General features: G+C 48.4%; 1 protein-coding gene across 2 annotated transcripts in view; it reads right to left on the reverse strand.

The window, feature by feature from the left end:
* The window catches only part of MEGF9 (multiple EGF like domains 9), a 57366-nt gene that overhangs the window by 10429 nt on the left and 19180 nt on the right, over window positions 1-27757 (reverse strand). For both annotated transcript variants that reach the window (XM_069872969.1, XM_069872971.1), the window contains exons 2-4: window positions 18425-18626; window positions 3944-4083; window positions 301-444 (exon numbers count right to left, since the gene is read on the reverse strand). In XM_069872969.1, the coding sequence (XP_069729070.1) occupies window positions 301-444; window positions 3944-4083; window positions 18425-18626 (486 nt within the window). The remainder of the gene's footprint in view (window positions 1-300; window positions 445-3943; window positions 4084-18424; window positions 18627-27757) is intronic.

Raw genomic sequence — 27757 nt, forward strand, 5'->3', positions numbered from 1 at the left:
GTCCTGCCTGCCACAAGCCCAGCAGTTTCACCCCAAAAACTCTGCAGGCTTTTCAGAGCAGCCTGCAGCCTGTAGAGAGGCTTTTCAGATACTCTCCCCTGTGCAGCTGCTCTCACAGGCAACAGAAGCACCAGGGAGGCGTCGTGGCAGGCGCTGCTTCCAGCAAGGTGCCTGGTTCCTACAGACTAGAGCTTCACAGGCTGTAAAACGCCTCGCTAGGCTGATGTATCCCCAGTGGCAATTTAATTGAAGAGAGTTACATTCGTTGCCTGAGGAATTAGACCAAAACAAAAGCCTTACGTATTCGGCAGGTGCCAGTCGATGCCACGGTGGAGCATGGGCAGCGATGGCAGGCGTGGGCAGGGTGGGCACTTCTGTAGAAGCCCTCCTTGCAGAGCTCACACTGGTTTCCCTTGGTGTTTTCCTGGCAGTCCAGGCAGATGCCTGGGGAAGAGAAAGGAGCACAAGCAACCGTTTGGCAGCAGGAACTGGAGCAGAACATTTGGAGCAGGAACTTATCAGAGCTCACAGGTGATTTTGGATGCCCTCCGGCCAAAACATGATCTTGGCCTCTTATGACCTTGTGATGGTTGTCTCCCCCTCCACAAGCACAGGCACATAATATGAAAAAGTAGGCAGCTCCAGCAGAGACTCAGAGCTCATCACTGTAAAATGTCAGTGCAGGTAAACGCATGCTATCAATATTAAATAGTTCTCAAGCAAAGGAGTTTCAGTTTACATTTGTGCCACTGAGATGGAATCTTGATGCTTCAAACCCGCTACTCCCAAGAGAGATCCCTCCAGGTTATGCCTTTGCCCTTTCCTGCGTGCAGCCTCTTCCTGCGCCCCAGAGCTGGTGGTCGGGGTAAGGACACGTCCTGGCTCCTTCCCATCAGCGCAGTTCCAGCTCCTCCATCCCCATCACAGGTAGGAGGCAGCAGCAATTACTGACCTTCCCAGAGAAACAGAGGAGAACTGGGGGTTCAGATCAGCCACCTCCCCTTTCTGGGGAAGCTTCCAAATCAGAAAAATCAACATGCTGTGTCTTAGCAGATTCCTAACAGCCTCTGAATTGAATTTTGATGCTGTTGTGACCACAGAAAGAAGAATGTCCCCAGTTATCAAAATGTAGCCCCTATCAGAAGCCCATCCATCAACGGGAACATCCCACAATACAGCAGGCTCTTCGTTGAGGTAACAGTGACCTGAGAGAAGCTTTTATGATTAAACCCCATGTATAAGACTCTGAAAAGGCAACAGCTGCCTTCTAACAAACCAGGGCAGCACAGAGCAGGTTATTCCCTGCATAAATAAGCATAGAGAGGAGATTTGGTGAGCTAATCTAGCAGTGCTGCAGGGGTATGGTAAAGTCTCATATCAACATCAACCACACAAAAACTCCTGAATTAGGTTAATGCTGACTGTTAAAAAAAAAAACCACAGTGGATTTTCTTATTATTATTGGAACAGTTTGGCTCCCTTGCAAGCCCAACACGCTGCGTGGCTCCTACTCTTCTCTTTCCACAGTGATGACTCCGCAGCTGAGCATCCCTGAGCAAGCCTGGTGCATCCTTGCAGCTGACCCTCGTGTCCAGGGCAAGAAGCAAACCTTGGCAGCTGCTGCTTTTGGGAAGCAGCCGATTCACACGCACGGTGGGGCTGGCAGCGTCCTGATGACTAAGGATACTTGCACGGTGTCTGCTCCCACACAGTGTTTGCTCTTCACCCAGCAGCCTGTCAGACATGAGCCGGTGGTTTTTGTGGAAGAGATGTCAGGGTTAGAGGGAAAAATTATCCGCTGGTCTCGGTTTCTCTAGTTGCAAACCTCAATGAGATCCCTCAGCGGGATGACTGGGACAGACCGGCTCGCGGAAGGTCGATTTGCCCCATCAGCAGTGAGGGTGCCTTGACCCGTGCTCTGCAGGCATTAATGGGGGTATAAATCTGGAATCACACCTGCATTTTCTCTACAGTCGTGGTCATTTCAGAGCCAATGTCTTTCCCACTGGTGGAAATTACTCCCATTTATCTAGGGCAACCTTGCAAAATGGCTGCGTTTCCAATGAGTCAGCAAGTGGCTCACCCATGCAACACACACATGGGTTTGCAATCAGGTATTGCTGCGGAAAGCCTTAATAATTAATAGCACTTCCCATCCTGATAATGCCCTCAGGAAGGATCAGACCTCACAGTACCCCAGTGGGGATGAAGCAACCAAACTCACTGCGCAGCACAACACGGGCACAAGGGTCGTGTCGAAGGAAGCGCTGGTGCCTGGGGAGCTCTGGCTGCCCAATTTCCAACCCAGTCATTTTAAATATTCCTCCTGGTCAGAGCAACATCGCACAGAGCTGGTGGCAGAGCCGGCAGAGGGAGCCCAAAGTACAGCATTAATGCAAAAGAAACCTGAAAATTTGACAAAGACTCCACACAGCTGATGGAAAGCCGGGGGAGGTCACACAAAGTGCAGTCTCTAGAGAAGGCTGAGAGCGCTGCGTTACTTATTAGGTGTCAGATGTAATTTTTAATCGACGCTTCTCTGTTCTGGTTTTGTTGGGTTCCCCCACCCCCAGCAATAAATAAAGCAGATGGAGGAAAATTTTTAAAAAGGGATCTCTGTCAAATCAACAATAGGTCATTAACCAAAGAGAGGGTTTTTCTGTGCAGTATCGTGGTCAGTGCAGGACAGCCCTAGCAGAAGGGCTGCTTGAACAGCCTCATCCCAGAGGCAAGGTCTGGGCTGGGATTTGGTTTGTTTTTTTTAAAATCAAGAGCAGAGGGAGCACTGAGGGAGAAAAAGGAAGAGCAGATTCTCTTACTCCTTCACAAAACCCACACACACCCAGCTCCAAGTCAGCAACACAGCTGATGCACACAGAGCTCAAGGCACAATCTTATATCCTTCAGTAACAGTAGGACAGAAGCGCACAGAGTTCAGCAGAGGAACAAATGCAATAATTCATCTTCAAGGAGCGCAGATCCAGTGCCTGCAGCTATCCTGACTCTGAGCAGGATGAGGGCATCGGCTGGGCACAGCCAGCACTGCAGCTGCCCGTTCCTCTGCTGCAAAAACACAGGCCACAGGGAACAGGTGCTGGTGCAGAAACTGCCCACAACCACCATACTCACCGGGCTCTCCCTCTCTACCAACTATGTAAAAAAACCTGCAATGCCTTCTAAATTATTGCTCCTTCCTAAGCTCATGGATAAAATATTAAAGAATTGCATTTCAGCCTGGAAGTTTTGATGAGAACTTGGATTTCCAAGTGTGAGCTTTGTTGCTAAAGTGGGGATTGCACAGGCAGTCACATAACATTGCTCCTCTGGGATCTCTCCTTTCAGTGGAGATGGGAAAGCAATTAGGTTCTCCCCTGCCCTCCCATAAACTATTCAAACACAGGTGCTTCAACATTTGCACTCCATCAGCATCTGTGTGAGTGAGACAGTCAAAGAACGATCAAGGAAAACAAACACAGCAAATTCATAAAAAGAGGGCAATATTAATTAGGTGCTGCCAGTTTTTTCCAGCAGTAATCATGTTATCTGTGGCAGTAACAGTCACCTTACGTCAGTGCTGCTACAGTATATGTTTCCAGGTAAACAGCAGTTAAACAAAAGCTCTTTAAAAGCCCGTGTTGTGTATTTGTGCAAGTGCAGAGAACAATAGAGCACTGATTTCCAATAGAGACTACAGAATAAAGGCTCTGCATTGCATCCTGGGGTACGTATGGCAGCCTTTATTGACTTCTTTGAGGAAAGGACTAGCTCCAGCCTTACTCCACATTTTCATTTAAGTTTTAAGGTGAATATTCTGGCTACTCCAGGCATAAAGATGCAGGTGAAGAAGATGACAGCAGACATCAGCTGAATGAAAACGGAAGAAAACAGAGGCAGAGCGGACAGGTAAGGTCTGCACCCACCATGGTCACAAAAGGAAAGTTACCTGTTAAGCTGTCACAGGTGTTGGAGTGGTTGTTGCACTGACATGGCTCACAAGTAGTTTCGTTAAACTGGTAGTATCCATCACGGCACCGGTCACACTTCAGGCCCATGACACCAACTTTACACTGGCATTGCCCAGAGCTGCACAGAGAAAAAACAATGAAATCTAGATGTACAGGGAGGCATCCACAGTACAAACCTGTGGTCAGTGCTTTGGACTCCCCTTCTGGAGCGGGGAACTCTGCACAAAAATGCCTGCTGGAAACTGGACATGAATCCCATGGGCAACAACTACCAAAAAGCGGTGAGGAGTTCAAGGAAGGCCGAGTCTCTGCTAAACCAGTTGCCCTGACAGCACTTCCAGCTAGGCACCAGAAACCATCACTCACTCTGAAAAGCCTTGGCCCAAAGCCATCCCTTTGCATCAGCTCCCAGCAGATGCTCTGACAGCCCCACTGGTCCCCCCGTCTCTGGTTCCAGCTTCATCAAACACAGCACCGGGTCCTGCGGGACACTGGGACACCTGTCATCACTACACCTGCACGACAAAAAAGCACCCACGTGGATAATCACCTCCCCTCCACATCAGTACCAAGCAGCACCTCATGGATTTTTGGAGTGAGCAGATGATTCTCTGCTCATCACCTGCTTTCCCAGCTCCCCCCGCGAGCCAGCGCAGCAGCTCAGGTGTCTCGCTCAGGTTTCAGCCTGGACAGACATCAGCCACCCACACTCCCTCCGTGATCTCACTTATCCCTTCCACACAACATCCCCACAGCCACCCAGGCAAAGCCCTTCTCCCCAGTCAACTTCTACCTAGGAAGAGCCCACGAAAGGCAGAGAGGGTTTTCCCTTCCCCTGAGGTTTCCATTGAAGGGAACTTCAGGCAGGAGCCTGTTTACTTGGGCACAGAGGCTCCAGCGCAGGGTGGAGCTGTGCACAGTGAAAACAGAGGGTATTGGTGTTAGCTGGCAAGAGCAAATACCAGAAAGCTATAAAAAGCAGAGGTTACCCTCATTCCTTTGGCTTTCCATGCCAGCCTTTCCACACAGAGGCTTCAAACCTATTGCTTTCACAAGCAACTTGATATACTAGCAGCATTTAGGTTCAGCTCCTGGAGAAATAACAAGAATGGATGAAATGCTCTGTGCCATCAACCCCCCAGCACAGTGACTGCAGCTATGGCTCATCCCACCAGCACACGCCGGAGCCAAGGATGAGAATGTGCCAAAGCGCCTCTCTGCGTCTGCGATAGCCCTGGGGTGACCTGCAGGAACCCTCAACATCCATGTGCTGCACAGGGAAGCCAGGACAGCCCCCCATATAAGTGTAGTTTGGTCTCCTCCAGGAGATGGATTGACTTGTAGCAGGTACCATCCACAGAGCTCGCTGCTGGATGCAGTCTCCTCGTAGCTCTCCCCCTGCAGAACCTCCACCCTATTCATCCACTTCTTTAATTCAGTATTTCAGGGTTTGGTGTGTCTGCACAAAGATAATCTGTTGTCTTCCCTTGTTCCTCCTGGGGAAGAGCGAGCAATTAGCAATTTGCTTCTAAAAGCCCCTAGAAAAATCTGCTGATTAAAACTAATAGGGGCTGAGGCTCCAAATGGCTTGGATGCAATATCGATGAGTTGATTTTAATTAATATGCAGTATGTTTTGGGGAAGACATTGCTTCTGCTCAAAATTAACATAATTTAGTATTTCTGTTGTTCATTTGCTTGCCAAAGGAAGAGGAAATACTCAAAGACACACCAAAATACAGAACTCAGCCCAAGCGGCTGCACAATTAAATAGTTTCATAAAATGAAATTTCAGGCATATTTTATGGACTGATTACAAGAAGGAAAAAGAAATATGATGTTGCCTTGCTCTCCAGACCATTATCTGGAATTGCAGCAGGCAGATGCAGAATTCAAAGAGATGCTGTTAAGCAGCTCAGTGTGTTTGACTTTTAAAGAGCTTTTCACAAGACCTAACATTAATCCAAATGTTGCCAGTGTTTAAAATAAAAGCAAAGAAAGTACTTTGGTTTTATTTGCCTCTGACCGCTACCAGACAGATATTCCTATAAGCAGGCAGGGGGCAGGCAGGCAAAGCCAAGCCGGGAAAAGCAGTTAATTTGGGGAGGATGTGATATTCAGCCTGGAAAATCATCTTCTGGAGATGTGACCTCCAAACAGGGCTTCACAGGACTCGGCATAGAGCTGTCTCCCTCCCAGGCTTCCTCACGCAGCCCAGGGTACCTCATTTCACTCTTCTATCCCTCGATCAAGCCTTTATCTCAATGACACCCTCCTCATCCTCCCAGCCAGTACCCTTCATCCAGGCTCCCCACTTCATGTTTTCTAAAGCAGATTTATTTCTCCTATAACTCTGCTGGAGCTCAATGCAGCATTTTCAGGCAGTGTCCCTTGATTTCACTAGTTAGCTTAAAAATAACAGGAAAAAAAAAGCTATTTTTGTTTTTTAAAAAAAAAAAAGACGGTTTTGGAAAGTTTGGGTTTAATGCCTCTCAAGCAGATCTTTTCTCAACATGTTACACATGGCGCAGCGCCAAGTTCTGCATGTGCAAGAATTAAATCACTCAGCAAATATAAAGCTTTGCCTGTGGTCATTGCTTCCATAGAATAAAGCCCCCTTACAACACTTCTTTTCATAGCTCCAGCCCAGTAAAGACCGTCAGACACTTTTTAAAGCAAAGGTCAATGATATAAATGCATTGAACCCACAGAAAAAAAAAAAAAAGTCCAGTTAACAGACCAATTGTGGCCATAAAAATCCAGAAACTTTAAAAGAAAAGACCCACAGTTTAATACTTGCACAGCAGGAACTGAACTGGGGTTCAGCCAGGAATTTTGTTTTGGGGTGAAGCAGGAGGAAGGGAAGAGCGAAACATTTAGATGCAGCAACATCAGTTGCTCAACTCCATTTCACATGATTATTAACTCCACTGAAGCCAGCCAATGTTCAGCTCTCAAAAGCATTGATGGAAGGACATACTGGGACAAAAATCAGACTTCCAGTAACAAAAGTCTCCTCCAGCCTAGGTTTTCTACTAGATTTTTATTAATATACTTACTTTAAAGAGCGTGTAGGTAGTATATATCACCATCACATCATCCATCAACTTTATGTACATTTCCTAATGATTAAAACCATCACCAGCACGAGGGATCCTGGCTGGAGGAGCAGGCAGTGATTAGCCAGCTGGCAGGAACAGGGGCAGCCCACATGCAAGGCTTGAATCAACACCGAGTGCGCTGACTCTAGAGGGGTGAGGGCTGCGTGCCAGGCTGGAGACCCCCCCAGGGCAGGAGTTTGTGCAGCAGAGACCTCATTGCTCTCTCCAACTACCTGAAAGGAGGTTGTGGAGAGGAGGGAGCTGGGCTCTTCTCCCAAGTGACAGGGGACAGGACAAGAGGGAATGGCCTCAAGCTCCGCCAGGGGAGGTTCAGGCTGGACATTAGGAAAAAAATTTTCACGGAAAGGGTCATTGGGGACTGGAACAGGCTGCCCAGGGAGGGGGTTGAGTCACCTTCCCTGGAGGTGTTTAAGGCACAGGTGGACGAGGCGCAGAGGGACATGGTTTAGTATTTTATAGGAATGGTTGGACTCGATGATCTGGTGGGTTTTCCAACCTGGTGATTCTATGATTCTATATTGCCCTCAGCCCTTGGGCTTCATGTTGTGCCTTAGGAACTGCTGTCTCAGTGCCTGCAGGGCAACAGCCCAGAGCTGGATGGCACCCGCTGGCACGATGAAGCCACCCAGGACAGCAGCAGGCACTGGGAAGGGGGTTGTAAATAAATGCAAACTGCTGGGCAAGGGGGAGAGCACCCTACACCCCAAAACAGGTATGCAAAAGCCAGTCAGATTTCACTTCCATCCCTACCCTTCTACTCCAGTCAAGGGGAAAAGCCATAGGATTTAGGAAATCCCATCACCCACCAAGTGATTCCTGACAATGGCAGCAACAAAACATTCCCCAGGGTGGGATTTTATATGGACGGCAGCTCTACAGACAGAAGTTACAGAGATACAACACCGAGCCCCATCACTATACTGTGCATCACCCTGGGTGCTGTTAAACGGGAGGACTGCGCATAGTTTTGACCCCATTTGGAAGTGTCCTAAGAGCAGAGCACAAAGAACAGGAAACAACCTCCAAAATCCCATCTTGTGCCTGGCCTGAATCATCGAATCGTAGAATTACCAGGTTGGAAAAGATCCATCGGATCATCGAGTCCAACTATTCCTATCAAATACTAAACCATGTACCTCAGCACCTCATCCACTCGTCCCTTCAACAGATGCATCATGCAGATCATTTTCTGCCAGGTCTGATGGCTGGGGAAGGACACACGGATGGGATGAGCTCCATCTGGAAGCTCAGGGAATGCTGGACTGCTCAGTACAGGAAAGTGAGGCCTCATCACAAAGACGAAAAAAATAGCATTAAAATATCTGTGATCCGAGAGAGATCACAATGTGCACTCGCATCTGCAATGAGTCTCCACTCCTCCTCCACAGAAACATCCTTAAGTTAGGGGGGACGTGACAGAGAAGATGGATGGGAAGACGGAGGACCATAGCCTTAAGGGCTGATGGGAGGCTTGCTGTGCACGGTTTAATGGTGTAACAGAAAACCCTTAGCAAGCTCTAATCGTTTATTTTCTTCTTTTTTTTTTTTTGTTTTTTTTTTGTTTTCCAAGGAGGAGGGAAGGGAGAAATTCATTCTGAATGTTTTCCCAGCTGCCAGAAAAACGTGGATGCCCAGCTGCCGTTGAGAGCCCAGGGGCTGCCTGACCAAGTCAGAGACAGCCAGAAAGACGCAGCACGGAGCTTTTGTGCCTTTACTTTCAAAGCATACGAGCCTGGGAAGATGTTGGGGCAGAGTCAGACAAGAAGGGAGCTCCCATGGGTCTCAAACCAGAGCATACTATGGGGATGAGCCACGCGAAACCCCATATGGCTTTGAAGGAGAGCTTCGCCTAATATATTTACCATCTTCATCTTGAAGCACAGAGCATACGAACACATCCCTCACACCACAGCATCTCCCAGGACCAGGTCATTTGCCAGGACCATCTCCAGAAAAGCCTCCGAGAGGCCACGCTGCCTTAGCAAAGGAGACAGCTCCTGTCAACCTTTCTGCAACCTGGTGGCTTGCCCAGCTTCACCTGGCATCCCACCTCATCCCAGCCACTGCCTTGTAAACCTCTGGTAACAGATATGCCCATCACTCATCCCGGCAGGGCTGGAGGTGATCCTGTGACACATACAATTAAGATTAACAACAGCACTCAGTATGAATGAGGAAAAATGTGCTGCTGAATTACAAGCATCTGTAAAACAAGCCTTATGAAAAGGCTCTGTCACACTGATGGAATAAGACAAAAGGATGCTGCACAAGATTAGAAGAATTCAGAAATATGCTGCTGAAAATGGTGCGTTTCTCCAGCGAGCCTGGCTCCTTTTGTGCTGATTTTCTGTGATGTGACAGCAGCCAGGGGATAAATCATTCTTACATTTTTCTAGGCAACATAGAAAAGTTAACATTTGAAACCTAACCGCTCCAAGACACTTCCATGGAAAACCTACGCTGTTAACACTTGCCTTGAGAAAACCCAGAACCCTCATAACCCAAGTGTTGATTTTCCTTTAGGTCAATTAATGTGACTATCAGCACGCAGGGAAGCGGAGAGCAGGAAAAAGCCCAATGTAGCACATGGTTGCATTTCACTTCCCCACTCCCTTGGCTCCAAGCGAAGCCACCAGCAGCTGAATCACTTTGGTGGAAGGGTTAGTGTGACCACAGCCGAGCCCTGCGCCCGCCACCCTTCTCAGAGCTGCCTTTGTGGAGGGCAGAAGAAGCAGGGCTTTATTGCAGCAAACATTGAGCCATTGTGCGCTGCATTCCTCGCTTTGTGCTGGGGGACAGCATCTGTTTATATGGCAGCCCTCAACCAAGCCGGGACACTTCACAGCTCTGAAAGACCATTTTATAAATGTCAAAGGGCCACCTTGTCTGGCCACTGCCGCCTCCACAGCCCCATCTCCCCCACCAAGGATGCCCCGGGAAAACCCAGGAATCTCCAGCCTGGGGCTGTGGCATCTCCTCTGGGTGCCCTCCAACAACCACTCGCTGGGACCTCAGGGGCTGAGGAAGGAGGAAATGATGGGAAGAGCACAATGGTCCCTGAAAGCAAGGTTGGACGGGTTCCTCTGTGGTTTAGCATGAGGAGAAGCAGCAAAAGCCAAACAAACCACAAAATCTCAACCCCAAACGGTTGCTTCCCAGAGCACCCCTCAGAGATCACGGCAATATGAGGATTGTGGAATCAGTGAACAGTTTGGGTCAGAAGGGACCTTGAAGATCATCCAGTTCCAACCGTCCTGCCATGGGTCGAGACACCTCCCACTGGATCAGGTTACTCAAAGCCCCATTCAACCATAGAATCAACAGGTTGGAAAAGACCCACCGGATCATCTAGTCCAACCATTCCTATCAAACACTAAACCATGCCCCTCAGCGCCTTGTCCACCCGTCCCTTAAACCCCTCCAGGGAAGGTGACTCAACCACCTCCCTGGGCAGCCTCTGCCAGTACCCAATGACTATTTCCGTAAAAAATTTTTTCCTAATGTCCAGCCTGAACCTCCCCTGGCGGAGCTTGAGGCCATTCCCTCTCGTCCTGTCCCCTGTCACTTGGGAGAAGAGCCCAGCTCCCTCCTCTCCACAACCTCCTCTCAGGTAGTTGTAGAGAGCAATGAGGTCTCCCCTCAGCCTCCTCTTCTCCAGGCTGAACAACCTGAATATGGCCTGGAACACCTCCAGGGATGGGACATTCACGATTTCACTGGCCAACCTGTGCCAGTGCCTCACCACCCTCACAGGAAAACATTTTTTCCTAATATCTAATCTATACGGGGCAGGCAACCTCAACACAGAAGGGGACTCATCAATATGGAAGGCCCAGAGATGAGGCTGGTCTCCGCTGGATCCACTGGTTTAGCACAACATACACCCTTCATCTCCCAGATCTCGACCTCCAAGGAAGAGGCAACAAGTGCTGCCCGAAAACAGGGTGGGCACCACCTCCCCAAACCAGAATTCAGCCACAAGAGCTTAAAAAGGCAAGCCAAGCTATTTTTTTGAGGGCAGTCAATGATTACCAGAGCAGCAAGTCTGCAACAGACAATACTAGAATGGCAAAGCCTGCTGGAAAACCAGCAAAATAACAGGATTTCTTAGAAGCTGTAATTACTGTAGGGGAGATAACAATCTGCCTTTCTCTGCCGCTGTGTTCAGGCACTCATTCATTTCCCATCCCTTTCTGCAGCCAACTAAAAATGGGTGCAGGTACAACATTTACCCGCTTGTAGGGGAAGTGAGGAAGAGAGCTAATCGGATGTAAACGATGTAAGAGTGTGTATTAGGAGAGAGATTTAGATAATTAAAGCACACCGAAAAATATGCTCTAACCAGGCATTCTTCTGCTTTCATGACATCCACATGTAACAACTTCTGCTACAAAAAAAAAAACCCTGTTCTCTGCAGAGTGATGCTGACAAGGCAATACTGGGTAATAATGAGCCACCGCATGTGCTCAGCTGATCTATAAAAGGGAGAGCAGCCTCTCAAAATAAGGAAAAAGGGAGGAGTGGGTGTTTGGTTTTGGGGTATTTTTGGGGGGCTCCCAAGGTCTTGCCTCCAAAGAGAAGCAGTGCCCAATGCAATTCACTGGACTGCTAAAATACTGCAGGATGGAAATAGAGTTCCCACGCAAAGAAGAGACGATTCAGAAGTGTGATGACACTCTAAAGACAGAAAATGAACATTTTCTCCATGCAAAAGGAGAACTTCACTGCCTTTCCCCTAAATAACCTCCTGCGGCTGGGATGGGCAGAAACCCTGGGAACACAAGATCTGTCTCATCTCAAATCATTGCCATGAGCGCCCTTCCTGCCCAGGCTGGCAAAGCTCCACAAAAACCTTGAATTTCAATGGATTTGCATCTTTTCTTAAGAAAAGAACCCCCAAATTCTGTCTGACATGGCTTTATACCTCATGATGCTCAAGATGCGCCATCTGCAACCCACCTAGGTGCTCCCCAGCACCATTAGGACCAACGCTCCTTATTCCTTCCCCACTTCCAAGCCCTCTTTGCATCTTTTCACATTCCACCACCCCTGCAAACCCAGGATGTGGCCCTCCCTGTCCAGCATCCCCAGGCTCCTTCAGAAACCCCAGCCCCTATTTAAAGGCCTTAACAAAAAAAAAAAAAAACTTTCCAGTGCTGCCGACCTCACTCTCACCAGCAATGCTCTTGCAAATCCACATAAGGAAGGGTCATAAGATCAGCCTCTCCAAAGAGAAGCCCACCACAAAGGAGGCATACAGGGATGGAGGCTGCCTCGGAGCATCCCTGCTTCAAGGGACAGCGATGTATAACCGCTCTCAGAGATGCTCTCCCTTAATTCTTTTTTTAATAAGACAAAGCCCAAGATCCCCTGGAGGGGGCAAAACATCTCTGAATTAACACTTTGGCATTTATAGGCATGTTTTATCTTTTTTTTGCGTTTCCCCTTTTTTCTTTTTAAACGGAAATGAGTGACAGGAGCTCTCCTCAACATGACTTATGCTGAGCCTGCGGCACAAACTGTGCATGACCCAGGCTCACATGCTGCAGAGCTGTCTCCCCAGCCAGCAGTAAAGACAGGCTGCTCAGCTAGCAAAGGAGCAGAGCCTGCACACTTGGGCAATGGGTTTAAGCACTGGACACAAACCAAAGCTAACATCATCTCCAAGTAGCATGTTGCAGCCTCTGCTTCCCATTGCTCTTCTGCTTGCATGGAAACTGAGGCACAGGAAGAGTGAGCAAATTAAGTTGATTCGCAGACTCCAATTTGCATCAGTTTTCATTAGGGACAATGACAGCATATTATGTGTGTTTGGTTTAGAGCTTTTTGAGGGAACTGAAAAAAACTAACCCAGATTTGATGCTTAACCCAGGTTTAGCTTAACAACAAGGGAATCCCTGAACATCCCACAGCTGCCACACCTCTTGCTTGCTAGCACAGATAATGGTGCACCAGGAGTTGAAGGGTGCATCGCATTGTCTTCCCAGAACACAAAACCTCCCAGGGAAATAGCAATTGAGGGCTGAACGCTCGTGCCAGGCAGTGGCATCTCACAGCACCTTCTCTGCTTCACATCCCAAATTGTGGGGCGCAAGAGCTCCCACAGTTACTCATGGGCTGAACAGGCCACCCCTGCAGCTGCAGGGCCACGCTTTGCAGAAAAGCCTCAAAGCCCAACTCACTGAGCTAGGAAAACCTTGAATGGATGCCCTGCAACAGGTCAATCGGGTCAACAGTATCTCTCCCTCGCCGCAGCAGGGCAGAGGAAAGCCCTACACGGACAAGCTGTCAGAGCCCCAGCCTGCTGGGCTGCACCAGCAGCGATCCTCAGCCAGTATCTACCCATGGCTGCAGCCCAGTGTGGGGCTGCCCAGTCCTTCTAGGAAGGCGAAAGTAAATAACAGTTAAAAATGCAGAGTCATTTGAAATGCCCTCCTCTCCAGCAGCACAAGCTGCCTCAGCCAGGCTGCGCTCTGCCTGCATGCGGTCCTGCTCCGTTAAATAAATCACCCAGAGGACAGGTTTACAAGGAAAATTATTTCCGCGTGCATTTAAATATCTGTGCCTGTACGGCTCCTCACGCTGGTGCTTCACAGCGGGGAACAGCTTCCCCTGAAGCAAACCCCTTTCCTCTCACCCTGCTTCCCAGGCAGATCCCCGCCACGTCCCAGGGCTGCCGTGAGGAGCAGCTGCTGTGCGGGGCCACGAGTCAGCTGGGGACACAAATGGCATCTCAGGAGAAGCCACAACACGGGACAGGAATGTGCCAGGTGCTGCAGAGATGCTGCAAAGAGCCTCAGCGTTCCGACTGCTGCCGGTGGGGCTGGGGACCACTGTCCCCTCTAGACCGGGTTTGCTGCCTCTGCCTTGGCTCCTTGCTGGCTGTAGAATCATAGAATCACCAGGTTGGACGAGACCCACAGGATCATCAAGTCCAACCATTCCTATCAAGCACTAAACCATGTCCCTCAGCACCTCATCCACCCGTCCCTTAAACCCATCCAGGGAAGGTGACTCAACCCCCTCCCTGGGCAGCCTGTTCCAGTGCCCAAGGAGCAAGAGATGAGAGTGCAGGCAGAGGACTGCCCAGAGAGAAAAGAGAAGAACACACAGCGCTGAGAGCCTGGGAAATACAGGCTGGCCAGCTTGGGCATGGTGACCTTTCTCCAGGAACATCACCTTCACCTTTGACTCCTCCACCAGGTAGGGTCATCCCTTCTTCCTCAGAGAAGTACAGATGGACAATAGAACCTTCAGCTAAAGTTACCCAAAAGTTGGTGACAGATGCAGCTGGTGGGGGTCAGCTCCTGGCTGGGGCCACATCACCATGGGCTGAGGCCACCACCAAGCACCCTCCCCACCCAGGCACATCCCTGAGGCTTCGTAGCGGGAGCACAGCCCTTCCAGCTCAGCCCGTGCACCCACATGAGTCACCGTCCTCATTCTCCACTACTCCGTGACCTTGACTATAGCCCTTGAAACGTCAGCTTCTTTCTCCACCCTTCCTCTATGGACTATGGACGCTTCCAGGCCACCGCTATCTTTAGCAAGCATCTACAACAGCATCCAGCCCAGCGAAATGTGGTTTTATCTGTGGTTTCTAGGCGTTACCGCAACATGGGGAACACACTCCCCCTCTCTGAGATGTGTCAGCCCTCTCTGCGCAGCCCAGGATTGCATCCAGCCCCACAGCAAACTCCAGATTCAACTGCACACAGCTTTTCATCTGACAAAAAAAAAAAAATAAAATCGCCCAACCCAGCGCACAGAAATCCTCCGCCATCCCAGCAGGGGATCTGCGTGGATCTCCCCAGATAATCAAATTTCAAACACCACCCAAACAGACCTTTGATTAGCAGCCATGGAGTCCATTCACAGCGACAGCATGTCAGGTCAATGTTCACTCCCAAAATCAACTGTCTGCCTCGGGAAAGGGATTTTTTTTATTTTTATTTGATGGTCTGCATTTGAGGTCTAGTTAATAAACAGTGAATTTGGGTGTGCCATCTGGCCAGCCATCGAACATGCCTCGAAATAATACTAATAGTCATCACACGATGGTGCTTTAAAAGGCTGCTTTACAAAAGCCTGGGGAGGTTGATTGAAACCTATCCGGCATGGTTTGTGTGCCCCGAGAGCTCAGCCTTCAGGCAGTCTGCCTCTCAAAACAGCCGCTCTCTAAAAGCTCAGAATCCAAAGTCATGCTGCTGTTTTACCAGGAGACTCATCCGAACAGTGGTCACTTAAGCCAGCACGCCAGAATTCACTTGTGCAAGTTAAGAGTCGGGCTGGTGCTTTAAAAATAAATAAAGAAATACAGCTTATGGTATTTTTAATGTCAACAGAACAGAAGCTGGCTGCTGGTCTTGGGCAACACTTGCATGCCTCATCCCAGGCTGAGGCTGCCCGGAGGGATATCCATCACTCATCCAGGTACTCAGCAGCAGGTAGGCATCAAAGCCAGCACTCCAGATCCAATGTTTCCAGCACAAGAATAAAAAAAATCTCATTCCTGGATTCACATACGCATCCCCTTGCAATGCAGAGAGGCTGTTGTCCCAGACGTTGTGACAGACCCCAAGGCAGGGATGCACCCCGGAACCCACACTCCAGACACTTCCCCCTGGCCATCCCGGCCACAGACAAGTGGTAGATGTGTCTTGCCCTGTACTTCAGTCACCCACAGCCATCCTGCTTTAAGGCAACAGAAACACAACACCTCCCAGGTGCATCTACCCTGCTGGATTTTGCATCACCCTCTTTTCCCATGCGCTTTGCTATGTGTGAGGCTGCCCATCTTGCAGCAACACTGATGCCCCCAGCCCTACAACACAGACGACTGACCCAATTTTCCTCTCTTTTTAAACACCCAGAGGTCATTTCTGTCTGCAGCAAACCCCACTGAGCAGGGGAGAGAAACACAGAGTGATCTCTTAACATCAGTCCTCCTCCCCAGGTCTTCCTCCAAATGTCACCCTGTGCTGATTCTTCTAAATGCCTGAGGATCCAAATCTCCCATGTCCCTCAAAGCTGTAAAGTGGTGGTGAAGAGGAGAAGCTAGGGAGGTCCTCTCCTATTTCTGTGTTCGCACACATTGTGGTTGGGTGCAACGGCTCACTACATGCATGAACTTCACCTCGTTCTCCTTCACGACTCAGAGCATCTCACCTGAAGCTCCCAAGGGCGTTTCTTGGCTCTCTCCACACAGTAAAATATGGGGAGACATCACTCACGTCTGCGCTTTGCCCGCTGTGTGGTTACTCAGAGTCAGGGTGACAACGCTCCCTCCCAGTCAACCCACTTGCTCCAGCAGCTCCTCCCTCCTCTCCAGGCCCTCAAAAATAGGATTCACCCCATCTGCCTTTCTATCCTATTGCCTTTCCAGTAGATCTGACCAAACTCAGAATTTCTAGTCTGTGGCAAACCTTGATGCTTCAGGACACATCTTCCCATACCTAAAAGCACCACTGAAAAAGCAAGTGATAAAACTCTACACTTTCCACCCCCAAGAATGCCATTTTTTAGTAAGAAGGTCACTCTAGTCAATTGGAGCATTGCTTTAAGTTCGGATTTTTTGGAGCTTATGTAAGCAGAAAAATGCAGCACTGAAACAAAGAGGAAGGACATCGACACAGGGTTTGGCTGTTTGGAAAAAATAAATGTATAAAATAATTACAAACAGCATGTCCCTACAGAACACTGCGATTCTGACTCAGCCCCAGCCTTGGCAGGAAAGTGCAGGTGTTCAGCACACACCAAGCCTGGACCAAACCCTAAAAGAAAACAAGGCTCGTGCCAGTGCAAGGCAGCCACTGCAGAAGCATCCACACACAGGTATCGCTTCCCTTGGAGGGCCCCAGAGAATCATAGGAGCACAGAATCATTTAGGTTGGAGAGGACCTTTAAGATCACCAAGTTCAACCCTTAATCCAACACTGCCAAGCCACTACTAAACCATGTCCCTAGGTGCCACATCTATGTGGCTTTTAAACACCACTAAGGATGGTGACTTCACCACTTCCATGGGAAGCCTCTCCCAGTGCTTGACAGCCCCGTCCATGAATCAACACTTCCTAATATCCAGTCTAACCCTCCCCTGGTGCAACTCGGGGCCATTTCCTCTCATCCTATCCCTTGTTACTTGGGAGGAGAGACCAGTACACACCTCACCCCAACCTCCCTTTCAGTGAGCTGTAGACTGATGAGGTCTCCCCCAAGCCTCCTCTTCTCCACACTAAACAGCCCCCAGGTCCCTCAGCTGCTCCTGGAACCCTTGTTCTCCAGACTCCTCTGCAGTTCCACTGCCCTTTTCTGGACATGCTCCAACACCAAGGTCAGGCTGACAGGCAATTAGTCCCCCAGGTCCTCCTTCCAGTCTTTCTTGCAGAAGGGTCTGAGTCTCTAGGAATGCATTTGTTACCGAGTTTTTGGTGCCCAGGAAGGCTGAAAATTGCTGGAAGGTGGTTTGCTGAGGGATCTCCTACAAGGAGAGGCCTCGCAACTCACTGCCCTGCAAACATGAGCAGGGGACCCAGAGGGTCTGGCTGCTGCTCAGACCATTCTTTGCATGAATAAAGAGACACCTTCAACTTAGCAACAAATATCTAAGGACTGACAGAGCACTGGAAGTTGGAAAAAAAATTACTGCATGATAGGTTTTAAAAGGAAAAATGTGAGGGTGGGTAAGGCAAAATGAAGAGAAACACATTCATTATACAAGAGCTCAAAAGCATCAGCTACAGAAACTTTCTTGAAACAGAAAAGGAGAGGAGGCGGCAGGGTTAAACACCAGGCAAGTCAGGAGCCAACACTTCTGCTGGGCTGCCACTGCTTTCATGATGCTCGGCAAGGGCAGAGCACAAAGCTTCGCTTGCCTCTGGTGTAACAAATACCCCACTGGAAAACAAACCTCTCCAAAGCTCCTCTGCTCCCCTCCCGAGCTCAAGCGGGAAGGTAGTCCCATCTGATAGGGACTAATGGATGCACAAAGCATTAGAAGAGAGGTTACACTTCTGTACAACTCAGAAATGCAAGGTAACTCCCTTGTGAATCGCTGGTGCTTTTGCTACAGCCATGGGTATTTTTGTAATCCAGATCATGAAAGACAGGAAGAATACATACTTCATGAATTTTTATAAGACCAGCTTCCTTCCTGCTTTTCCTTTCCTTTCTTTCCTTCTTTATCCATTTTTTTTTAAATACTAGCACCAGCTGACAAGATCCATTCTTGTCCGATCTGTGTCTCAAATCCCAACATCCTCAAATCCCAACATCCTCAAATCCCAATGCCGTGCACACAGCCCCCCTAGGATGCTCCTCAAAATGCAGCTTTACTTACTCATCACACTGGGTGCTGCTGGAGCCGGTGGGGCTGCAGCCACAGGGATGGCACCGCTGACTCTTCTGCTCCAGGTAGAAGCCCTCGGCACAGCTCTCACACCGCAGCCCCGTGTAGCCTTCGAGGCAGGGGCACTGCCCCGTCGTGGCATTGCATTCGGCTGCACTGATGCTCCCCACGGCGCTGCAGTTGCACAGGTCTCCTGCAAGGGCAAAAAGAGGCTGAAACTGGTGTGCAGGGGGCACGGCACCGAGCAAGAGCCCAGCATCACTGGCTTTGTTTACTTGCTCCCTTTGCTTACCCCAAGCTAGAAACACCATAAGGATGATATTTGCATTAAAATGCTGAGATAAAATAATACTGGGATCGCCCTGGGGTTCAAATCTCCATGGTTGTTTCAAATATCTCTCTAAAAGAGAGCTAGAAGATTATGGGTATAACGACTTAAATGCATATAGAATCACAGAATCATTACAGTTGGAAAAAAACTCTAAGCTTCTCCAGTCGAATGGGCAGCCCAACACCACTGTGCCCACTAAACCATATCCCAAAGCGCCACATCTACACATCTTTTGAACACCTCCAGGGATGGTGACTCCACCACCTCCCTGGGCTGTCGGTTCCAGTGCTTCACCACTCTTTCAATAAAGAAATTTTTCCTGATATCCAATCTAAACCTCTACCAGCACAACTTGAGGCCATTTCCTCTCATCCTACCACTTGTCACTTGAAAGAAGAATACATATATGTGGCTGTATATAATGTCTTTATGTGGACACACACATGGATACCCACTCCTGACTGTCTGGTTACAGCACTCCAGGAGCTGACAAGTACTCACTGCTGTAATATTGGGATAAAATCAGCCACAGGTGGCAAAATCCTCCATTTCACACCTCAGGAACACCCCTTTTTTTACTAACAGGTTGTTCTTTGTGACACAGAACATACACAACACACCAGCATGATGACCGCGCACCAGCATCTCCCACCCCTGGAGAACGGATGCAGAACTTCGCAAGTTGGAGCTGCCAGAGCAGAGGAGCTCCAGGCATCAGGGCCAAAGGTAGGGGTCCTGATCTCAGCTCCCTGGCAATCTGCCCTCGGGGGACCACTGAGAGTATGAAAACAGCTTTAAATACTGGGCTGGTGGAGCTAGGGGTAGGTTGGAGACCTCCTAGCTTACCACCCTTCACTGCCTAAACCACAACGCGCCACCTTCAGCCCCATGGTGACCAAGGCTGGCATGGGGGACCCCCACTCATGTGCCTTGGGGATGCTCCTTATTTAAAGAGATTACAGAAAGCCCAAACCTAGCAGCTGCTTTTTTGCAGAGGAGCAAATCTTTTGATCAAGTGATGAATTCCCAGAGTCCCTGCACATTATTTCTTGTAGTACTTTAAAGTACCAAATGCAGCGAAGAAAACAACTTCTCCCAGCAATTTGTTTCTGCCAAGAGCTTTATCTCCATTCCTTCTTTGCAAAATATTTAGTGTCTTAATAATTTAAAGTCTTTTCCTGCCAAGGGTGAATTATAAACAAGTATTATTTGCAGAAATAGTGCATAAAGCATCGGCAGATTTACACAACCATTGGTATTTGTTATTCCCTGAGAAAAGCCAGTATTCAGGGCACTTCACAGCTAGGGGAGAGGCCAGGTTCCCAGCCCCAGAAAACCTGACTTAAAGTTCAAATCATATTGAGAAGACACAGCAGTAATGTTCTGTCAGCTCTAGTATTTCAGGTCTTTTAATATTTCCATTGCACACTTGTGTCCCAACGCAATAGAAAGAACTTCAGCAGATGCCTGGATCGGACCACACTTAAAACCCAGTGACTGAATAAAGGTTAATTTACGAATATATGAGTAACCTGCTGGAGACCTGAGTCTTTTTGGAAACACAAGCCATAAGGTCTCCCCCAGCAGCATTATCAGACTCCCCAATATCCTTGTCCTGGGTGCATTCACCAGGGGAATGCAGCGGAACAGAAGGGCCAAAGGGGCAGATTATAGAGCAGTTATGCAAACACTAAATGAACACAAAAACACAATTACAGCTTGGCTACTCAAGGAATGCTGCAAGCCAGGTGGAAGGAAGGACACCCATCTTTCCAGACAGGGATCGTGCAAAGCCATACGAACTCTAACCGACAGACAGCAGCACCCAGCTGTTGAACAGTCCCTGGTGCTTTTACTTTCATCTGTTTTCTTCTAACAAAGACACATGAGTTATTTGGCTTTGTTAAAGTATCAATACATCCACAGTACCCCCGCTGAAGTAATTTTGTACCCATACACCTGTGAAACTGCATCTAAATTTTCTTCAATCTAAATCAGCAAATAGGACAAACACCTCAAGATCTGCAATCATCCACTCCAGCATCCACTTCACATAATGAACCAAATTCCTATCTCAATTATCCAAGCAGAACTTTATCGACTTGGCCACTTGGGCTTCTCCCTCGCAACAGGAGCTGCAAAAACTTGTTGTGCAAAAGCACTTTGGAGTTTGTCAAACATGAATCAAAACAAATTTACCTTTCAAAGCTCATTATTTTAAGATCGTGCCATTAGATCAGATAGAATCAACTAAGAAAAGCAGCACTGTATCAGTTCTAATGGCAATAGGAAGTGCTGAGAGGATCCAGCACAGCAGCAATGAGCTGCCCCATGCAGGGACCATCCTCATGCTGCAGGAGCATCACAGCCAGAGCCACCACTGGCTGCATGTCAACTCCATCCCAATGCTCCAGACACATCAGCCAAGAGCTGAACTTCTTTAGCTGGAAAGCGATGGGTGCAACAAGCCAAATCCCATTTCAAAGTGCTGCCACCCCGCTGGCAAGAGTTCCTGCACACTGATAGGGACCATCCATAAGCACTGCCCCACTCCTATCCTCTCCGTTTGATGGACATTGCTCGCCAGGAGCCACCGGAATCCAAAAGGACACATGGGAGCAGCCAATACCTGGGCAGATTGCTGTGAAAATTAAATAACCTCTTGTACTGCAAGAGCCTGAAAGGGCTGTGTAGAAGCAGGTTTTGTGAACTCAACTGATGAACTTGTTTTTTTGGCCATGATTGCACTATGGAAAAAAGGAGCACTGTACCCAAATCTATTACACTGACAGGAGCGTGGACAACTGATGCTGACAGCATCTTACCTTCCAAGAAAGTCAGTCGTGGTGAAAAAGGAAAAATCTTAAGTCAGAGAAAAGGAGCTGAATATATTGGCAAGAGCCTCACATTTCTTTTTCCCATTTTTGAAGGACCTCAGCCCTCCATCAAAAGGGCTTGGCCATCACCACACCATGGTGCAACTCACCGGGAACATCATCGCTACCTACAGGAGCCCTGCGCACGCTGGGTGGCAGCCAGAGGCGAAGGCAGGATCCAGCCAGGCCCCGCTGCCTTATCTGAGAGATACAAACAAAGAAAAAGCAGCTGACTTCAGCTGCATCTTGGCAATGGCACCAACTACCAAAGCGGGTGTTCCCTTCAATGGCAGCGCTGGCTGTGCACAGAGATGCTTTTGGAAAGTCATATGCTTTCCAAAAACACACACAGCAACTTCACAGACCTTTTTTTTTTTTTTTTCTTTCCCCTTGCAGATCTTTGCCATCAAAATTGCACCATCAGGTCCAAACCTGGAGGGAGCTCCACCTCAGCAATGCTGAGGCCACCAGCTCTGCATACACCGATTCCCTGGGAGAGCGAGAAATGCTGCAATAATCTAAAATAACACTGGCAAAAAAAAAGCAGCTTTTTGTTTGCAGGCTCGGGGAGCGCCGGCTCCAGCTGCCTCGACAGCAATGGAGGAGGCTGGTTCTGCTGCCGGTGGGGGCGCGGAGCTGAGCCCGTCTGCTGCAGAAGCTATCAGGAAGCTGCAGAATCACCCCCTAAGTGTATGATAAAGCCAAACTGGGCAGATACAGAAGACATCTCCCAAAAAGGTCATTTCCTTGCAGGTCCTGCCTCCTCTGAACCACCCCAGAGATTTTTGGGGAGGGATGGCGGCTCACTTCAGAGGAGCAGCATCTCGCATGGTCCTCTCCACCCACCCCCGAGACACCCTTGCTGCACCCAGCTTGCTCGTGCATCCGTCTGGCTGATGCAACTCAAAAATGCCCTGAAGCCCCTTTGGTTGGGCAGCAGAGGGGAATCAGACAGCAGCATTAAAATCCATCGCCTAGCGCGGCATCAAGGTTTGACATGATGATCTACCAGACTATGAAAACCCGAGGCTTAATTTAAAAGACACTTTGTTGTCCTGACAGCAGCCGGGTTCAAGAAGGCAAGAACGGTCCAGAGCCAGAATGGGAAAGCAATAGTGAACATCTACCTTAGGCATCTGGGAACACACCAATGAGAAGCACGACAGGAGAATATCAGGGAACATTATCCTGGCTCCTGGCCAGAGCCTGGGTTTCTGGAGCCTTTATTCAGTTTTCTCAAGCAAGTATTTTGCTTTTGAAGGTAACCTTCAAAAACACCTTGCGAAAAGCTTTTGCAAATGCAAAGGAACAAACAAGAGTGGATGAATCCCAGAGCTGCCTCACACTGGGATGCTCAGCTGCAGCTGGAGGTTTTGTATTGAGGCTGGGATAGCAACATCAGCCACAGGAACCACGAACAGACACCTCTCAGGGATGGGGCACTCCAAGAACCAACTCCCACCTCTCCTTGGCTTTCTATAGTCACCCACCCTTGCTCTGCCTCGGTTTCCCCATCTGCAGGGTGTTCATCCACCCTCTAGGGCCCTTAAGCCCTGCCCATCTCTGCCTCTGTTTCCCCATTTCTAAAACACGAAGGTTTCCCTTCCTTCCCCATGAAGCACCATACAGCACCTCAAAGCGCTTGGCTCTTGGGGATAAAAACCACAGCCTTTGCTCATGAAGGTGTTGACAGGCTTAATTAATTAACAGCTTGATGACACTTGGAGATCCCAGAACAGCAGCACTACATAAGCAAGTACTACTGCCCCATGTTACTCCTTCAAGCATAAAACCACACAAACTCTGCTTCCTTCATGAGCAGCATTTTACCCTTTACTTGTTAATGCTCAGAGGTGGGGGGAGTAAAAGCAAAGGTTTATAGCTTTTTAAAGCAAGGGACACGCTGCTTTACAGAGACAGATTTAATGCGCAATTCCAGTTAGCTGCAACCCTGAGTAGTTATTATGCATAACTTATAGGTTTCTAATAAACTGAAGAATAGCTATTACTATTTTTTATTGTATTGGATACGCACCACCGCTGTAAGCAGTGCCAATACAACCAAGCCCCTGCTAGGTTTGCAGCACCTCGAGAGCACGGTGCCCCAAGGCACAGCCCTTGGCTCCCAGAGCTCCCAGAATGGGTTGGAAGGGACCTCAAAACTCATCCAGTTCCAACACCCCTGCCACGGGCAGGGACACCTCCCGCTGGATCAGGTTGCTCAAAGCCTCATCCAACGCCTCCAGAACACCTCCAGGGATGGGGCATCCCCTTCAGCCCACACTAGCAGGTAGGGATCTCATTCTCCAAATCCCACCCTGAAACAAACCTGTGCCTTGCGAACTCCAGCAATGTCCCAGCCTGAGCCAGTTCTGTGGTGACCATGTCCCTTTATCTCCCATCCCCTTCTGGTACTTCAGTAAGGCTCATTCTGGAGTAAAATTAATGTCTCAAGTTATTTTTCCACATCTTTTCAAAGCTGCAGTGTTTTAAGTCTTCACATGTATGTTTAGCATGATTCCTTCTCCCATCCAAGCCTTTCAGTAGATGAATAATTTAAAACCAGGTGAAATATTTACAAATGGTAAAAGAAGAAACCACTCTGAAACACACAAAGATGTGAAACTACTTGCTGGGGACATCCTGAAACATTGCAAATCCTGAATGAAGTCAGCTACTCCCTGAGATCCGACATGGAAAATCCAAATGTACATTTTTTGTTATAAGCCAGCACAGTCAAAAGAGCAAAGTGTGAAGAACCAGGGATGCTATTTATTGCCCTGCTTCAAAAACATCCCCAGGGAGACAGTCATTTTCCATTCTCTGGACAGGGAGACAGGGAAAAAAAAAACCAAACAACAATATATACATAGATAATCTGGAGGTACTGTTAGTTTTTGGGGGCGCACAAGAAGCCAGAGGTGTAGTACCAGCATGGTTTGTGGCACGATACTGAAGGGCTGGCTGCAGCAGGTACCAACGGGTGTCCCACTGGATTTAAGGCAGCAGTAACAATGCCAGCCTTGGGGCATCTCCTGCTATTTGTTGGCAGAGGCAAAGCCAGATGTCCTCACCTCCTCTCTCCATCGTTTGCACCCTAATTCCTCCTCCTGCATGCATGGCTCAAGGTAAACAGCCCCAAACCCACTCACTTCTTAATTAGCAAATTGCTTGTAGTTACACTGGGTTTACATCGATGTACTCTCACTTCACACCTGTCTGACCTCCCAAATATTCAAACTGCACCAATTCAATATCCCATGCACCTGCACAGAGAGGATGAAGCTGGTGCGTGCACTGCACACCACAGCATCCCATCCCATCCCTGGAAAGGCTCCACTTTGGTATTAATTCAGCAGTTTCCTCCCCTTTCCCCGTAATTCATTCCCAAATTCAAACCCTGCTTTCTCTCCCTCTTCCCTCATTTCCCCTTCTCAATCTCTCCCCAGGCACCATTTCTGACAACACAGGAATAAAGGGATCAGGCAGCAGGTTTAAAAATCTAGCCAAGGCCATTTCCTTTCCCTTGTAATTAAATTGTGGAACTCATTGTCAGGGGATGTTCTGGAAGCCAGAAATACCTACGGCTTCAAAGGAGGGCTGGACAAGCTCACAGAGGACAGGTCTGCTGGTAGCTGTTTAACACAGGGATCTGGAGAAAGCATCCTGATGGGAAAGTCCCTGAGATGCTGGCTGCAGAGAGCCAGGATTATGTCCTGTCCTCTTTGTATCTTCTGGCCAGTCATGGATGAGTGAAGCTTTGGTCTGACCCAGCCTGGCTGTTTTGATTTTTCTCCGTTTCCACTACTCGGGGATGGTTGCAGCTCCTTTTCTCCCCCATACATACAAATCCCCCTTAACCAGTGAGACATGGCTATTTCCACTGGGATTTTTTTTCTTACTACAGCCAAAGATGCAGCTGTGCTGCACCGCTGCTCCCCCCTCCTCTCAACAAGCTATTTTCCCTTAGCCCCGAGGAGATATTTCATCCTCTCCATATGATCCACCAGGTCAGGACAGAGCCATCCCAGCATGGGATATACAATAACAAGCAGCTACAAGCTGCTGTCTGTTAAAAGAGAAGGTCCTGTTTCTCCCAGCCCTTATAAACCAACGTACTGAGCTCTATCCCACCCCTTCCACATCTCTGATGTCACTATCTCTGGTCAACTCTTGCCCTAGACCAGCTTTTGCATTCAACTGTATTGCTCCTCATGTGGGTAGTGGAGCGGTACCAAGCTGATGCCACAAACACAGGGGATGTTATTGCAGTGTAATAAGGCTTTTGTCTTCACCCCACAGCCTGCAGCAGATCTGAAAGGGTACAGGTTGGCTGAGGTGTCCCACAGGGAGCTGAGGAATATCTACCATGGGCTAAGAGCTCCTGCAAGACTGGGATCAGAGATGAGCTGGTGCACTGTAACTTCTTAAAGAGAGGTACACTGCCAAGTCCCAGGCTTCATCCACATCTGGACAGCACTCCACACAAAATAATAGTCAACTCCTGCATTATAAAGAGTGCACTAAAGTGCTCAGACCTGCAATTCACTCTCTTGAGGCTGCAGTGCAAAGCCAAAGTGATAGGAAGAGGATTGCTGCCTACCCAAGAGAAATTTTATACACATATAGGTGTCTTCTGTTATTTTGCATTCATTTTATTACTGTAGGCATCAGATTCAGAGCACTTACGGACTCAATCAAGCACAGGGCACTGCAGAGTCAGGTATGCTGCTGGTGAAGAAAAGATCATCATTCACATTAATGCTGTTAAGAGCTTTACACGAGTCACTTGTGTTGTTCCATAAAAAGATTGTATGGGTCAACAGAAGGGAAAATACAAGGCTTTCTTAATGCTTATACATCACTTGTAATATCGTTAAAATATTAAACATATTTGTAGAGGAAAATTAAATCAGATTAAACTTCACTTTTATCACTTGGAAAGAAGCACAAAGCCAAGGTCTCAGCTCTCTAGGTCATCAGCAGCCACACAAGCACTTTTCATTAGTGTGAAGCAGGTAGACTCAGTGTTTTAGCCTAACCCTGGCTCATTTCAGATCACGTCACCCCTCTGCCTTTTCTTTTAAAAGGGATACAGCATCGCTCCCTGCTCCATTCCCAGCCCTCCTGCCCACCAGCCATGAGCAAAGCCACCACTCCTCTCCTTTATCCAACCCACAACCAGAACACTCAAGCCTTAAATAAATGCAGAGGCTGCTTACTCCTGGGATTAGTTATTCTCATTCCTTTCCTGCACCTGCAATGAAACAGACAGGCATTTGGTTTCTGAAGAGTTCCTGAAAGCTCCTCCATGCATTGCAAGCACTGAGCAATTTTGTTGCTTCCCCTTCCTTTTTGATGCTGAAAGAGTTAGCAACTTGCATAAGGAGCTCTGAACTGGCACATTCCCCAGTAAACGTGCATCAAAATCAGACTCACAGGTGTAGAGATGTCTTGGGAGACAAGGATCAAACCCTGCAAACACAGGCAAAAAAAATAGTAGAATACTGATTCTCATCAACCTCCTGTTCCTCCTGCACTGGGAGATGCCCAGCTCACGGCATCGCCAGGGCTGAGAACAGGGCAAAACACCCAAGGAGCTCCCACTGACAAGTCAAGAGGATGCCAGGAGAAGCAGGAGTGGTCCAGCACTTATTAAGAACTAGGTTACAATGTGGGAGGCTGCACAGAAGGGATTACACAGCGGCAGCTAAAGAATTATTCCTCTGTAACAATAAATTTTCATTTGCAGTAGAGACCCAGAGGCTTTGTCTAAGCAGACTGTGTATAAAGAAGAACGTGGCCCTAAAATGTTTATGATACAAGAAGCTACAGTAACTTCAAACAGACGCAAGAAATGCTTGGGGATTAAAACTTCAACAGTTAAGAAATGGATCCAAGCCTTTTAATTAACTTAAAAATAGTTTTGTTAGTGTTTTACTTTTGTTGATTAGATTTTCCCACTAATATTTCCACAAGTGTCTGCAACCATATAAATATTCCATGTTTCTGTTTGAAAATCTCCGTGTTTTTTACCACCCAGGATGTGACACATGCAGCCCAACTCGGGGTTCAGAGATAAACAGGATGAACTGTAACTTCAGCAAATACCCCCAC

This window comes from Phaenicophaeus curvirostris, chromosome 20 (assembly GCF_032191515.1).
Source record: "Phaenicophaeus curvirostris isolate KB17595 chromosome 20, BPBGC_Pcur_1.0, whole genome shotgun sequence".
Taxonomy (NCBI): domain Eukaryota; kingdom Metazoa; phylum Chordata; class Aves; order Cuculiformes; family Cuculidae; genus Phaenicophaeus; species Phaenicophaeus curvirostris.